At 46.2% G+C, this 14,903-nt stretch overlaps 1 protein-coding gene across 5 annotated transcripts in view; it reads right to left on the bottom strand.

Moving 5' to 3' along the window:
- Window positions 1–14,903, bottom strand: part of LOC105478192 (phosphorylase kinase regulatory subunit alpha 2) — a 91,080-nt gene that overhangs the window by 12,742 nt on the left and 63,435 nt on the right. For all 5 annotated transcript variants that reach the window (XM_011735273.3, XM_011735274.3, XM_011735276.3 and 2 more), the window contains exons 19-26: window positions 13,663–13,836; window positions 5,659–5,747; window positions 3,595–3,728; window positions 2,691–2,847; window positions 1,823–1,902; window positions 1,538–1,616; window positions 1,297–1,426; window positions 560–661 (exon numbers count right to left, since the gene is read on the bottom strand). In XM_011735273.3, the coding sequence (XP_011733575.1) occupies window positions 560–661; window positions 1,297–1,426; window positions 1,538–1,616; window positions 1,823–1,902; window positions 2,691–2,847; window positions 3,595–3,728; window positions 5,659–5,747; window positions 13,663–13,836 (945 nt within the window). The remainder of the gene's footprint in view (window positions 1–559; window positions 662–1,296; window positions 1,427–1,537; window positions 1,617–1,822; window positions 1,903–2,690; window positions 2,848–3,594; window positions 3,729–5,658; window positions 5,748–13,662; window positions 13,837–14,903) is intronic.

Raw genomic sequence — 14,903 nt, 5'->3', positions numbered from 1 at the left:
AGACGGAGTCTTGCTGTCACCCAGGCTGGAGTGCAGTGGCACAATCTCAGCTCACTGCAACCTCCGCCTCCCGCGTTGAAGTGATTCTCCTGCCTCAGCCTCCTGAGTACCTGGGCTTACAGGCGTGCGCCACCACACCTAATTTTTTTTGTATTTTTAGTAGAGATGGGGTTTCACCACGTTGGTCAGGCTGGTCTCGAACTCCTGACCTCATGATCTGCCCACCTCGGCCTCCCAAAATGCTGGGATTACAGGCGTGAGCCACCATGCCTGGCCAACACTTTTGCATAAGGGATGGTACCAGGTGCTTACGGCTACAGGAGGCGGTATACCACACCCACATGCTATGCCAACTTGGGCAAGAAAAGCTCGCCCAGCACACTGCGAGCGAGTCCCAAAGCCCCCAAAGCAGGAAGCTTGAGCCTAGGACTCTGTCCATCTTCTTCAGGTAGGAGCCTTCCCTTCCCACATTCACTATGCCCCACAGCGCTGGTTCTAATGTCTACTGCATGTAAAGGAGGCAGCTCCCTGAAGACACTAACAGGAGCATGGGACTTACCACTTCTTTCAACGCCAAACTCTTTCCCACTTAGGATATGGTGCAGGAGATTTTTCATATCGAAAGGGCTGAGGTTCATTAAACTTTCAGAAGCCTCTTCTCCTAAAAACAAATATCTTGTAAGTGTCCCAGACACAGGGCTGGTGGCGGGTAAAGGTAGGGTCAGGTGGACCTGGGTGGGGAGGGAGGTGACAGCAGATGCCATGGCAGGTCCCCCTGTTCAGGAGAACCTCACTATTGCTTTGGGGCTGAAATGCACTGTTCCGTGGGGATTCTAAATGCTGCTGTTTAAATCATGAATCTGCTTAATTCTCAGACACATGATTTTTCACAATGTTTGATCCCCAACATTGGATGTCTCATGATGGATTTTTATATTCAAATTGGTAGGGTTTCGCCCCGTGAAGGTGTTATAAAATAGGGGTGACATCTCATAGCAAGGGCATCCAGGAAGGAGCTTAGATGTCAGGTACGGGGCGGAAGATTCCACATCGCCTTTGAGGCTGTAATGGTCAACATCACCAGAGCCCCATTCTCCCTGACTTATGAACTTCAGCTCTGTGCCACGTGGAAGGGAGTTCCATCTAAATGAGAGAAGCTGGTAAAGCCTGAGCTTGCCACAGGCTTGGATGCTGAGTTCGAGATAACCTAAGCAGGGCTTCCCCTGAGAGTGGAGGCCGTGGCCTGGTGGCTGGGGTGGGGTGCGGCGGGAGCTGCAGGAGGTGCGGGCATCTCACCTGAGCAGTTCAGGCTCCGCGCCAGCTCCGTGGCCATCACCTGAATGATCAGTCCAATCCGGAGTCTCAGCATTTCCACAAAGAGGCTGGGCTGCGCCCTGACATACATGGCCAGGTAAACCACAATCTCCTGAGGCAGACACACACGGAGATAGGGTTTCAGAGACAGGGTGAGTGGCTGAAGGATCCCCTCCACTCTGAGGAAGGCTGTGGCCCGGCCCCTCCCACACCAGCCCCAGACCTGCGTGAGGACGGCGATGCTGATGTCCTGCCCGCTGGCCTCATAGATGAGTTTTGTGAGCTCCTCCGGGGGAAGGGGCCTAGGAAGGAGCATTGTGTCACAAACATGATGAAGTGTCTTGAGACAGTGCCTCCTCACCCTCCACGGAACACCCTTATTTTCTGTGCTAGATGCATCCATGTGACGGAGTGTCTTTAAAAAGCCCCTCCTCCAAACATTGGGAAGTGCTGATGTTTTCCCCACGGCTCCCCGGCAAACCTGAGGTCCTCAAGGCTGACGACTTACGCAGAGATGATCTTCTCCCGCGGCTCGGGCGGCAGGCCCACGGTGAGCTGCTTCTGGTGCGACAGCAGGTCCGTGCAGGCCTTCGCAGTTAGGAGGAAGGGTGAGAGGCAGAGCGCAAAAGAGATTGGTAAAGACGATGGGGGGTGGGGAGGAGACAATGCCAATCAGATCGTACATTTACCTTAACTTTATGACCCATGTTGCCCTTGATTTGAAAAATTCATACCTAGACCCCAGACTAAGCAACCAGGCAGGGCTGGGTGTCTGTGGTCTCTGTCTCCAATGTGTACCCCCAGGCCTAGCTCTGCAGGGCCTGTCAGTGGGCATTTAATGCCCATCCACTGTAGCAAACACATTGGACTCCCTGCTATCAAATGAGACAGGAACGAGTCCGAAGATACTGATGGTAAGAGTTAATAACCATATTCAATTCCTAAATTACCCGTTTCCCCATTATTCACATCTAATAAATGCCATCATCTTACCATCACGACACTGAACTGGAGTGTCTTGGAAAGCGGCTCTGGATTTTGCCTGGCCTTGGGGTTATAAATATTAATGATCACTGTGCTGTGGATGTGTTAAAAAAAGAGCTCTAAGAGGCTGCCAGGCCACAGAGCACTTTCATTTGATTTCCCGGCGAGCCTTTTTCCGTAGCTAAGAAAGAACAAAACCAATCCACTTGCATTTTCTTCCCTCTGTTCGCCTTCCCGGAGCAGCGGGCAGGCAGGAGAGAAGGGCCCACTCCACCTGTGGGTTAAAGAATGGGACTCCTTCGCAAGTAAGAGGTACAACTGGCAGACTGCAAGGGGAAGAAGGGGACACAAGCTAGTGAGCACACATGTGCAGCCAGCACAGTCACACTGACCTCAGCCAGGACCTCCACTTTCTTCCTGAGCAGGCCTGAGATGTAGCGAATCAGACCCCACTCCTGGTTCAAGCCGGCTTTCCCATAGAGCTCGCTGAGAAGGTTCTGAACGGTGACCCTGTGCTGTCCAGAGAGATTTGTGTCCCAGCTGGGACCCCTGCCAAGAGGTAGAAAAACCCAGAAATATGGTCCAGAATGTTTAAAGACTGGGAAAAGGAATAGATCACTGTGCATTTTGCAAAGCGCTTGGGCTCTCCCAGTGCCTGTGAGTCTCACTTGAGAGGGTTACGTCCCACCAAAGGTCCCCTATATCCTTTGAAACAGAAGCCTAACATCAGGACGTGGTGGCCTCCTGGCCTCACATAACCTTCTCATCCTGGGGGACCAGCATCAGTATGCAGAGAAGGGGATGGAAGTCTCATTCCTGGTGATCCTGGGTAACTGGGGTGAATATAATCATGACCTGGGCTGGCTAGAAGGCCAAGAATACTAGGGAAAAAATTAAGGAGAACTGAGAAAGCTTAGCCTAGTAAAGACCATAAACTTACTGCTACGACTTGAATGTCTGTTTTCCCCCATTCCTATGTTGAAATCTTAACCCCCACAATGATGACATTAGGAGGTGGGGACTTTGGGAGGTCATCAGGTCATGGGGCAGAGCCCTCCTGAAGGAGGTGAGTGCCCTTATAAAAACGACGCCAGAGAGCTCACTTGCCCCTTCCACCATGTGAGGATGCAATGAGAAGACGCCATCTATGAAAAAGCAGGCCTTCCCAGACATCAAATCGGCCTTGAGTTTGAACTTCCCAGCCTCCGGAACTGTGAGAAATACCTTTCTGCTGTTCCTAAGCCAACCTGTTCATGGTATTTTGTTATTACTGCCTGAATGGACTAAGACACTTACTTTATGACATAAAGAATGTAAAGAATGTCTGCTTGGTCCTGTAGGTTCGAACAATCTTTTAGCTGCTCAACCAGCTTCTCACAGTCCACGTCACCATGGTCATCTCTGGGCCACTGGAAGTCACTTTCAGGAACCTGGTCATATAAGAGCCCAAAAGCAGGGAGATGGGCTAGGCATGGAACTTTCGGAAGATCAAGAAGTGAAACACCAACCTGGTCTTGGAACTCTATTGCTGTGCTGTGCTCCAGTTTTCAATGACTTTTTGTACCTTTTTATTTATAGGCTTTTACTATTTTTGATCATTGAATCACTGTGCTGGTCAACATTTGCAAAAGACTGGACTGAATAGGTTAAAATATATGTGAGTTTTATTTATGGAAGGTTCACAGACAAGCAGAACTAACCTCTGGTGTTAGGAATCATGACAGCAGTTATCTCTGGACCAGAAAAAGAGAAAGAGATGGGAGGGGGGCACAGAAGGTGGTCACTGATCCAGGTATACTGGCTCGGTGATCATTCATTGAGCTGAAGGTGTGAAGGATGTGCTATCTCCAAATATGCCAGATTGGTATATTGACTGTGTTGAGTTGAAAACATTGGAAAAATTGTAGTTTCAGAAAGGGGTAGCTGACCTGTCTCTTTCTGCAGGCGCAAGCCATAAAGATGCCTCTGGGAGGGGTACACTCCTAGGGCGCGAAAAGAGCCCGTATCATCAGAGCCCAGGAACTGGAGGCAGCAATGGACCTGTATAAATGCACTTACCCAAGGAACCCTTATCTTCCACTAGTTTTACACGCCCCCTATATATCTCCTAGTAACCGCCTCTAGCCAGATTTTCCTTGTCCTGTCCTAGCTTCTCAAATGTATCACTCTTTGTTTAAAAAGTAGGAAAGCATCTTGCTTTGACCGCTTCTTCAGACTTCACTCTCTTGTGAAGATCCTCATGTACCCAGAAAGCTAATCACCTTTGTATGCTTTTTCTTTTTAATCTGCCTGGTGTCAAGCGGCTTCTAGATAGAGCCGAAAAGCCCTCACAAGAGCTAAGGAGGGGTTGGAGGTGACCTCTCGCTCCTCTATTCCTGCTTTTTCTGCACCATGCCGCATATATGGTATAGTTATTTGGAAGCAAACTAAACACAAAAAGGATGTTTTAACCTAAAATTGAAATCAGGGTAAAATCTTCTCCAACAGGGACTGAGTCTATTTGTGTGGGGTCAAATCAGGGAAGAGTCCTGGATAAAATAACAAATTGTGGGAATTAATGGAACAGCCTGAGATTTTATTCTCCTGAGGAATCTTATTTTTAAAATTTTTTTATGCCCATCTTTTTCCTACAGTATCCTAAGGAATCTTTCACTGTTTTTTCTTACATTAAGAGCATTAGGAGCCAGGCACAGTGGCTTGCGCCTGTAATCCCAGCACTTTGGGAGGCTAAGATGAGAGGATCGCTTGAGCCCAGGAATTCCAGACCAGTGTGGGCAACATGGTAAAACCCTGTCTCTACAAAAAATACAAAAATTAGCCGGGCATGGTGGCGCACGCTGGTAGTCCCAACTGTTTGGGAGGCTGAGGTGGGAGGATCGCCTGAGCCTGGAGGTTGATGCTGCAGGGAGCTGTGATCACACCACTACACTCCAGTCTGGGTGACACAGCAAGACCCTGTCTAAGAAAAATTTAAAAAGGCCATTAGGAACAGAGTCCTGCTCCCTGTTCCACAAGTAGTCCCACCTTGGCCGGCTAAACAGTTAGGCGGGGCTAGGTGGTGAGCTATTTCCTCTAGTGGCTACATAGACTTTGATGAGTAGGTAGCAAGGTAGTAGCCTTTTTTTCTACAGGCAAAATATAAAGGTTTGTATCACATTCAGTGTACATATTGATACAAGTCAGATTCCAGACAATGAAGTGATTGGGTTCGCATCCAAGCCCAGAGCTTCTAAACCAAAAGGTCCCGAATATCGAGAAATATGCTGTTTCTTTTGAGTTTAGCCATCTGAAAGAGTTTGGGGACTAATCCTGCATTGTAGAACACCATACTTTAAAAAAAAGCTGTTCCATATACTTTACCTTTTCTAGGAGTGGCTGAGGAGAATCAACAAGATTCAGTGATTTACGGTGGGCACTTAGAACTTTAGTCGGCAAAGTCATGGGAACAACTGGAAAACAAAAGAATAAAGACAGTTATTCTGAGGAGGAAAAACAATAAAATACTCCTTTTTTTTTTTTTTTTGAGACAGAGTCTCACTCTGTCACCCAGGCTGGAGTGCACTGGTGTGATCTCGACTCACTGCAACCTCTGCCTCCCGGGTTCAAGTGATTCTCCTGCCTCAGCCTCCCGAGTAGCTGGGATTAGAGGCATGCGCCACCACACCCAGCTAATTTTGTATTTTTAGTAGAGACGGGGTTTCGCCATGTTGGTCAGGCTGATCTCGAACTCCTGACCTCAGCTGATCTGCCTGCCTTAGCCTCCCAAAGTGCTGGGGATACAGGCATGAGCCACTAGGCCCGGCCTAATTTTTATATTTCAGTAGAGATGGGGTTTCGCTATGTTGGTCAGGCTGGTCTTGAGCTCCTGACCTCAGGTGATCCACCCGTCTTGGTCTCCCAAAGAGCTGGGATTCCAGGCGTGAGCCACCGTTCCCGGCCAATACTTCTTTTGAGAAGTATGGCAGCTGCTCCCTATCTAACACAAACCAACAGAAGGAAAGATCACGTATTTAGCTTCAACAGGAATTTATCATGTAGCTACCTCATGTGCTAAATCTGGGGATAAGAAGTGAGCAGGGCATAGATCTTGCTTTGAGAACTGGATTTCGCTTTTCCCTCCTGGAATTCAGGGAAAATGATATAACATCCCAGGAATGGAAAGAAGCTCAGAAGTGATTTCGCCTGACCTCTTTTTCTTTCAGATGAGGAAACAGAGACCCAGAGAGGGTAGACCATTTGTCCAAGGTGGCTTCCCATAATCAAGGTGTCTGGGCTTCCGGTCCAGTATGCACTTCATTCTGCCACTGCCAGGCAGCAGGGCTTGTTTTTCAACCACCTCTGGATATTATCATTATCGATATTAATTCATTAAGCCATCTCTGTCTTCCGGGCTATAGCATGTCATCTCAGGAGAACAGGAAGTTTTCAAGGTAAAGACAATGCATATTTAAAAGGCATTTATAGACCTCCAGGTTATACTTGTGAATTGAATACACATCGTAATTTTAATTCCTTCCAATCCTCCACTAACATTATAGAAAATATATACAGTCATGCATTGTTTAATGACACGGATACATTCTGAGAAATGTGTCATTAGGCAATTTCCTCACTAATGAACAGCATAGAGTGTACTTACAGAAACCTAGATGGTATAGGCTACTACATATGTAGTTTAGATAGAGGCTATTGCTCCTACACTATAAAACTGTACACATGTTCCTGTACTGAATATTGTAGGTAACTGTAACACAATGGTATTTGTGTGTCCAAACATAGAAAAGGTATGGTAGAAATAGGGTACAGGCCAGGCATGGTGGCTCATGCCTGTAATTCCAGCACTTTGGGAGGCTGAAGTGAGAGGATTTCTTGAGCTCAGGAGTTCAAGACTGGCCTGGGCAACATAGTGAGACCTCATCCCTACTAAAATTAAAACAAACAAACAAACAAAACAAAACAAAAACAATGGTAGGCCATGCGTGGTGGCTGATGCCTGTAATCCCAGCACTTTGGGAGGCTGAGGCGGGCGGATCACCTGAGGTTGGGAATTCAAGATCAGCCTGACCAACATGGCGAAACCCCATCTCTACTAAAAATACAAAATTAGCTGGGTGTGATAGCACATGCCTGTAATCCCAGCTACTGGGGAGGCTAAGGCAGGAGAATCACTTGAACCCAGGAGGTAGAGGTTATGGCGAGCTGAGATCGTGCCACTGCACTCCAGCCTGGGCAACAAGAACGAAACTCCGTCTCAAAAAACAAAACAAAACAAAAACAATGAGCTGGGTGTGGTGGTGCATGCCCATAGTCCCAGCTACTGGGGGGCTGAGGCAGAAGGATCGCTTGAGCTCAGGAGATTGAGGCTGCAGGAAGCCCTGATCATGGCACTGTACTTCAGCCTGGGTGACAGAGCAAGAAATATGGTATATAAGATGAAAAGTGGTTCACCTCTATAGGGCTCTTGCCATGAACGGAGTTTGCAGGACTGCAAGTTGCTCTGGGTGACTGGGTAAGTGAGTGGTGAGTGAATGTGAAGGCCTAGGACATGACTGGACACTGCTGTAGACTTCATAAATACTCTACACTCACACTGCATTCAATTCATCACACAGTGTTCTTTAATACTAAATAAACTTAGCTTACTGTAACTTTATAAACCTAAATTTTTAAAAATTTGACTTTTGTAATAACAGCTTAAAACACAGATTGTACAGCTGTACAAAAATATATATTTTTTTCTTTTTTTTTTTGAGATGGAGTCTCACCCTGTCACCCAGGCTAGAGTGCAGTGGGGCGATCTCGGCTCACCGCAACCTCCGCCTCCCGGATTCAAGCAATTCTCCTGCCTCAGCCTCCTGAGTAGCTGGGATTATAGGCGCGCGCTTCCACGCCCAGCTAATTTTTGTATTTTTAGTAGAGACGGGGTTTCACCATGTTGGCCAGGTTGGTCTGGAACTCCTGACCTCCTGATCCACTCACCTTGGCCTCCCAAAGTGCTGGGATTACAGGCATGAGCCACTGTCGCCGGCCCACAAAAATATTTTCTTTATGTCCTTATTCTATAAGCTTTGATCTATTGTTTAATTTTACTTCTTAAACTTTTTTTTAAAAAATGAAAACACAAACACATACATTAGGACTCTACAGGGCCAGGATCATCCATCTCACTGTCTTCCACCTCCACAGCTTGTCCCACTGGAAGGTCTTTAGGGGCAGTAACGTACATGGAACTGTCATCTCCTAAGATAACAATGCTTTCTCCTGTAATCCCTCCTGAAGAACCTGTCTGTGGCTGTTTTACAGCTAACTTTTTTTAATAAGTAAAAGGAGTACACTCTAAAATAATGATGAAAGTATAGTATAGTAAATATGCAAACCAGCAACATACTTACTTATTATCAAGTATTATGTACCATACATAATTGTATGTGCTAGACTTTTATGCGACTGGCAGTGCAGGAGGTTTGTTGATACCGGCATCACCACAAACATGTGAGCAGTGCATGGTGCTACAACGTCACCACAGCTACGACATCACTAGGTGACAGAAAGGTTTCAGCTCCATTATCATCTTAGGGGACCACTGCCATATATATGGTCTGCCACTGACCAAAAGTTATGTGGTGCATGACTGTATGTATTTTTTAAAAAAGACAAATCCTTGAGAATGAAGAAAAACAAGAAAGACGACCACAGGAACAGAATTTCACAAGCGGGAAAGCTGATGGATGAAAGATAAGTGATTCAGCTGATACGAGGCAACCAATTCCCAAGTCTGCAGTGGAGAAATCCGAGAGCTGGTCAGTTACACCCAAGGCTCATCAAAAGTCCTTGGGGCCTGCTGCGCCATGTGCTTCTGGAACTGGGGCCTAGAAGGAGTGTCCAAGACAAGGAAGGTTGGAGAGAAGCTATTTGAGAAGCAGTGAGCTCCCTGGACACCTGCTTCAACTACACCCAGCTTGATGAGCACCTCACTCACACTCACTCTGACAGAAGACTGGAGGGTCACTCAGAAGAGGGTAAAAGAGGAAGGGGCTCAAAGAGAGGGGGGCTGCTGAATAGCACATCTGAAGGCCTGGATACATTCCTCAAGGGAATTATAAGTAACTATATAGCTCCAGGCAACCAGATCCTAATCCTTGAAATAGGAAATCCACTAAGAGACTGTAGAGTATCTCTGGGAAATCAAATAACTCTGAGTCAACAAGCCCCACCCATGGGCTTGGAGATTCTCATTCATGACCAGGTAAGTGAGGAGGAGCAGGGCATTGGAAGAAGGACTCTCACGTGGAAGACAGAAACCTAAGCAAACCGGAAAAAGTGACCTGGGGGCATGGAAACCATTCAAAGAGTAAAAAGGGTATATACAAACCAAAACAAAAAGCCCTGCCATTAATATTCTTAGAATAATAAGAAATTGCCAGGCATGGTGGCTCATGCCTGTAATCCCAGCATTTTGGGAGGCCAAGGTGGGCAGATTGTTTGAGGCCAGGAGTTTGAGACCAGCCTGGGCAACATGGCGAAACCCTGTCTTCACAAAAATAAAAATAAAAATTACCCGGGTGTGGTGGCATGCACCTGTGGTCCCAGCTACTTGAGAGGTTAAGGTAGGGGGATCACTTGGGCCTGGGAGGTGAAGGCTGCAGTAAGCCGTAATTGCACCACTCACTTCAGCCTGGGTGACAGAACAGGACCTTTTCCTTCTCTCTCTCAAAAAAAAGAAATTATACTGTATTTTTATTATTTTTTTGAGACAGGGTCTCGCTCTGCCACCCAGGCTGGAGTGCAGTGGCATGATCATGGCTCACTGCAGCCTCAACCTCCTGGACTCATGCGATCCTCCCACCTCAGCCTCCCAAGTACTTGGGATCACAGGCATGCACCACCACGCCTGGCTAATTTTATTTTTTTGTAGAGACAGTGTCTTGTTATGTTGCCCAGGCTGGTCTGGAACTCTTGGGTTCAAGTGATCCGCCTGTCTCGGCTTCTCAATGTATTGGGATTACAGGCGTTAGCCACTGCGCCCGGCCAAGAAATTATATTGTATTTTTTTTTTTTTTTTTTTTTTTTTTTTGAGACGGAGTCTCGCTCTGTCGCCCAGGCTGGAGTGCAGTGGCCGGATCTCAGCTCACTGCAAGCTCCGCCTCCCGGGTTCACGCCATTCTCCTGCCTCAGCCTCCCGAGTAGCTGGGACTACAGGCGCCCACCACCTCGCCCGGCTATTTTTTTGTATTTTTTTAGTAGAGACGGGGTTTCACCGTGTTAGCCAGGATGGTCTCGATCTCCTGACCTCGTGATCCACCCGTCTCGGCCTCCCAAAGTGCTGGGATTACAGGTTTGAGCCACCGCGCCCGGCCAGAAATTATATTGTAAACATGAAACAAAAACAGATGCAATTTGGGGAAAAAAGATTTAAAATGTGATAGCAAAAGTGGCTCAATTGAGGGGATGGAAGAAAAAGTTGAGACAATGGCTCTCAGGACAGACAGAAAAATGGAAAACAGAGGGAAAAAAATGATAAAGTCTTCTTCAGGAAGTCAACTTTGGAATCACAGAAACACCAGAAAGAAAGAACAGAGAAAATGTAGGGAAGGAAATGAGTCAAGAAGCTTTTTAGGAAAACTTTACAGGACTGAAAAACAAATTTCCAGATTAGAAAGGCCCATTGTGTATCCAACACAATGGATGAAAACACATGAGATAGAGATTAAGGTGCAGCACTGAGATGTCAGAAGCTGGGAGCAGAGAAGATCCTAAACACTTTCAAAGAGAAAAAGAGCTCATATTTGAAGTATCAAAAATCAGAACGAGCCGGGCACGGTGGCTCACGCCTGTAATCCCAGCACTTTGGGAGGCCCAAGAGGGTGGATCACCTGAGGTCAGGAGTTCAAGACCAGCCTGGCCAACAAGGTGAAACCCTGTCTCTACTAAAAATACAAAAATTAACCTGGCGTGGTGGTGTGCGCCTGTGATCCCAGCTACTTGGGAGGCTGAGGCAGGAGAATCGCTTCAACCCAGGAGGTGGAGGATGCAGTGAGCTGAGATCGTGCCACCGCACTCCGGCCTGGGCGACAGAGTGACACTCTTGTCTCGAACAAACAAACCAAAAATCAGAATGGGTTTAGATTTCTGATATGGTTTGAATGCCTCACTCCAATCTCATGTTGAAATGTAATCCCCAGTGTTGGAGGTGGGGCCTGGTGGGAGGTGTTTGGATCATGGGGGTGGGTCCCTCATGAATGCCTTGGGCCATCCCCTTGGTGATAAGAGAGCTCTTGCTCTGAGTTCACAAGGCATCTGAGATCTGGTTGTTTAAAAGTGTGTGACCATTCTCCCCTGCCACTCTCTTTTGTTCCTATTTTCACCATGTGAAGTGTCTGCTCCCCTTTTTTCTTCCGTCATGATTGGAAGCTTCCTAAGGCCTCCCTAGAAGCCGAGTAGATGCCAGCATCATGCTTCCTGTATAGCCTGCAGAACCCTGAGCCAATTAGACCTCTTTTCTTTATAAATTACCCAGTCTCAGGTATTTCTTTATGGCAATGCAAGAATGGGCTTTTTTTTTTTTTTTTTTTGAGACAGGGTCTTGTTCTGCTACTCAGGCTGGAGTGCAGTGATGTGATCACAGCTCACTGCAACCTCAACCTCCCTGAGCTCAAGTGATCCTCCTGCCTCAGACTCCCAAGTAGCTGGGACTACAGGCATGTGCCACCATGCCTAATTTTTCTATTTTTTGTAAAGACGGGGTCTCACTATGTTGCCCAGGCTGTTCTCAAATTCCTGGACTTAAGTGATCTTCCTGCCTCAGTTTCCCAGAGTGCTCAGATTATAGGCATGAGCCACTGTGCCTGGCCGGGTTTAGATTTCTCAACAGCAACACCAACACACTGATAGCAAGAAGACAATAAGTCATACTTTCAAAATCTGCAAAAAAAATGTCTTGTCTTTTTTTTTCTTTGAGACGGAGTCTTGCTCTGTCACCCAGGCTGGAGTGCAGTGGCACAATCTCAGCTCACTGCAACCTTCGCCTCCCAGGTTCAACTGCTTCTTCTGCCTCAGCCTCCCGAGTAGCTGGGATTACAGGCACAGGCCACCACACCTGGCTCATTTCTGTATTTTTAGTAGAGACAGTGTTTCACCATATTGGCCAGGCTAGTCTCAAACTCCTGGTCTCAAGTGATCTGTCCGCCTCGGCCTCCCAAAGTGCTGGGATTACAGGTGTGAACCATCATGCCCAGCCAAGAAAATGTATTTTCCATCTAGAATTCTATACCCAGCCAAACTCTCAAATGGGTCTGGAACATTTGTAGACATTTTTAAAATGGCAAGGTTTCAACAATTTTACCCACTGTGCGCTATTTCTCAGGAAACTACTGCATGTCCTCTATCAAAGTAAGGGTGAACCAAGAAAGAAGAGTTGGGATACAGAATACAGGAGAGCCATCTCTGGAGACAAGTAAAGGAAGCCTCCAGGGAAGATCCCAGGGTGAAAAGCACCTCAGACATTGAGGGCAACCAAACCAGAAGGGGGCAGAGGGCAGTGCAGTTCAAAAACAAGCAAGCTGAGAGCTGTCACTACCATGCCCTCTTCCACTTCACTTTTTTTTTTTTTTTTGAAACCTACTGAAACTATTCTAGAATGTGCTCCACCAAAACAGAAGAATACATTGAGAAAGGGGAACATAACAGATTCAGGAACCAGGGAATCCAACTAAGGAGACAAGCCAGGGAAATTCCCAGGATGACACATACGCAACAGGCCTAGAGCGCAGTCAGCCCAGATAGAAGGAGACTCGTGGACTCTAAGAAAGGCAGTGGAATTGAGAGATTCGCTGATACGACTGAGCTTGTGGAAATTTGTATTGCGAGGCCACTGGGAGATGTAGAAAGAAAGCGAAGCAAATGAAAAGCCAGGGCAACTTTACCTTTCGAAAAAACAAAGAGTAAAAATGGGAATATAATCAGAGTATACTATAATGCTCAGTTGGAAATAATATTTGCATACATACAATGATATAAAGAGTGAATACTGATTTAACTAAACTTTAACTCCGTGGTGGGTTAGGGGGAGTGAAGCAGAAGAGTGGTGATTTAAGACAGCCAAATCCTTACCCACATAATCAAAAGTCAACAGGTACCGAATCAAGTCAATGCATGTGAAGACAGCAGTATGCACACATTATCTGAGAAATATGGAGATATGTATATACCAGAAGAGCTAAAAGAGTTGAAAGTGGTTACCTCTAAGTAGAAGGATGTGGGGGGCATTTTGTTGTCTTCTAGAATTCTTTGGCTTTTAAATTATGTCCCTGCATTACTTTGATAAAAGAAGGTATTTTAACAGGCAGAAAAGAGTTAATAACATACATGGAACTTCCAAACCCTTTGCTTTTGCCATCACAGAAAGGATGTCCCGCGTGGAGTGGATAGCACTGAAGACATGGCGGTCTTCTGTGTTCTTACAAAGAGGAGGCAGATAGGACCTCAACGATGTGCTTTGCAGAAGGTGGTTGATATACTGGTCAAGTTCGTCTTGGCTTTCTGTAATTGGACGAGCAAGAAAAAGAGCCAATGAAACCAAGCTGCAGAAATATGGCTGCACAATAGTGACCGCAGGTTGATATTTGCACTCCCACTCACTCCCAAAGAGTAAAAAGAGATTTACAGACATAATGTATGTATGTAGAAGTTTACTGTTTGGAAAAACTTCATCCAAGGAAAAAAAAACTACCGGTCAAGAGAGTGTTTACATCTCGTCCTCCCAAGATGAACTGTAAGACAGCCTGAAGGACAGCGTGAAGGATAGCAGCCGAAGTCTGGGCTTTTTGTTTTAATTTGTCATGAATGAGCTAAGCCTTATGGAACTCCCAGTCCTAATTCCAACTACTATCTAAAAGTGAAAAACAGATCACCTCAAAACCTTATTCAAAATGAGAAATGTTATATCCATAGGGTTTCATCACTCATATCCAACCAAACCTAGATCATTTTACCACTCCTTTGAAAATTCAAGCAGTATGTTTCTGTCTTCAGAATGTATGTATTCTGTGCAAAGTTCCCATTCCTGGCCAGCCACGGTGGCTCCCGCCTGTAATCCCAGCACTTTGGGAGGCCGAGGCAGGCTGATCAGTAGAGCCCAGGAGTTCAAGACCAGCCAGGGCAACACAAGGAGACCCCATCTCTATAAAATGTAAAACAATTAGCTGGGTATGGTGATGCTTCCCTGCAGGCCTATAGTCTTAGCCACTTGGGAGGCTGAGGTGGGAGGACTGCTTGAGCCCAGGAGGTCGAGGCTGCAGTGAGCCATGATCATGCCACTGTACTCCAGCCTGGGCAACAGCGAGACCCTGTCTCAAAAACAAACAACAACAACAACAACAACAATTACAAAAAAAAAAAAAAGAGAAGAAAAAAAAAACAAAAAAAGTCCCCATTCCTGAAACTCTTTGTCCTTCTAGGTTTAAAAATGTCCCCCTTTCAAGGACATCATTTGCAGTTTCGGTTTTTAAACTGGCATTTTATTCATTTTAATATATGCAAGTTTCAGAAGCCTCTTTTTTGTTTCATTTTTCCTTGTTTTTATTTATCAATCATTGTATTTGAGTCTT

Source organism: Macaca nemestrina, chromosome X (assembly GCF_043159975.1).
Source record: "Macaca nemestrina isolate mMacNem1 chromosome X, mMacNem.hap1, whole genome shotgun sequence".
Lineage (NCBI taxonomy): Eukaryota > Metazoa > Chordata > Mammalia > Primates > Cercopithecidae > Macaca > Macaca nemestrina.
The sequence above is the reverse complement of the archived record's forward strand: the minus strand, read 5'-3'. Positions and strand labels throughout refer to the sequence as shown.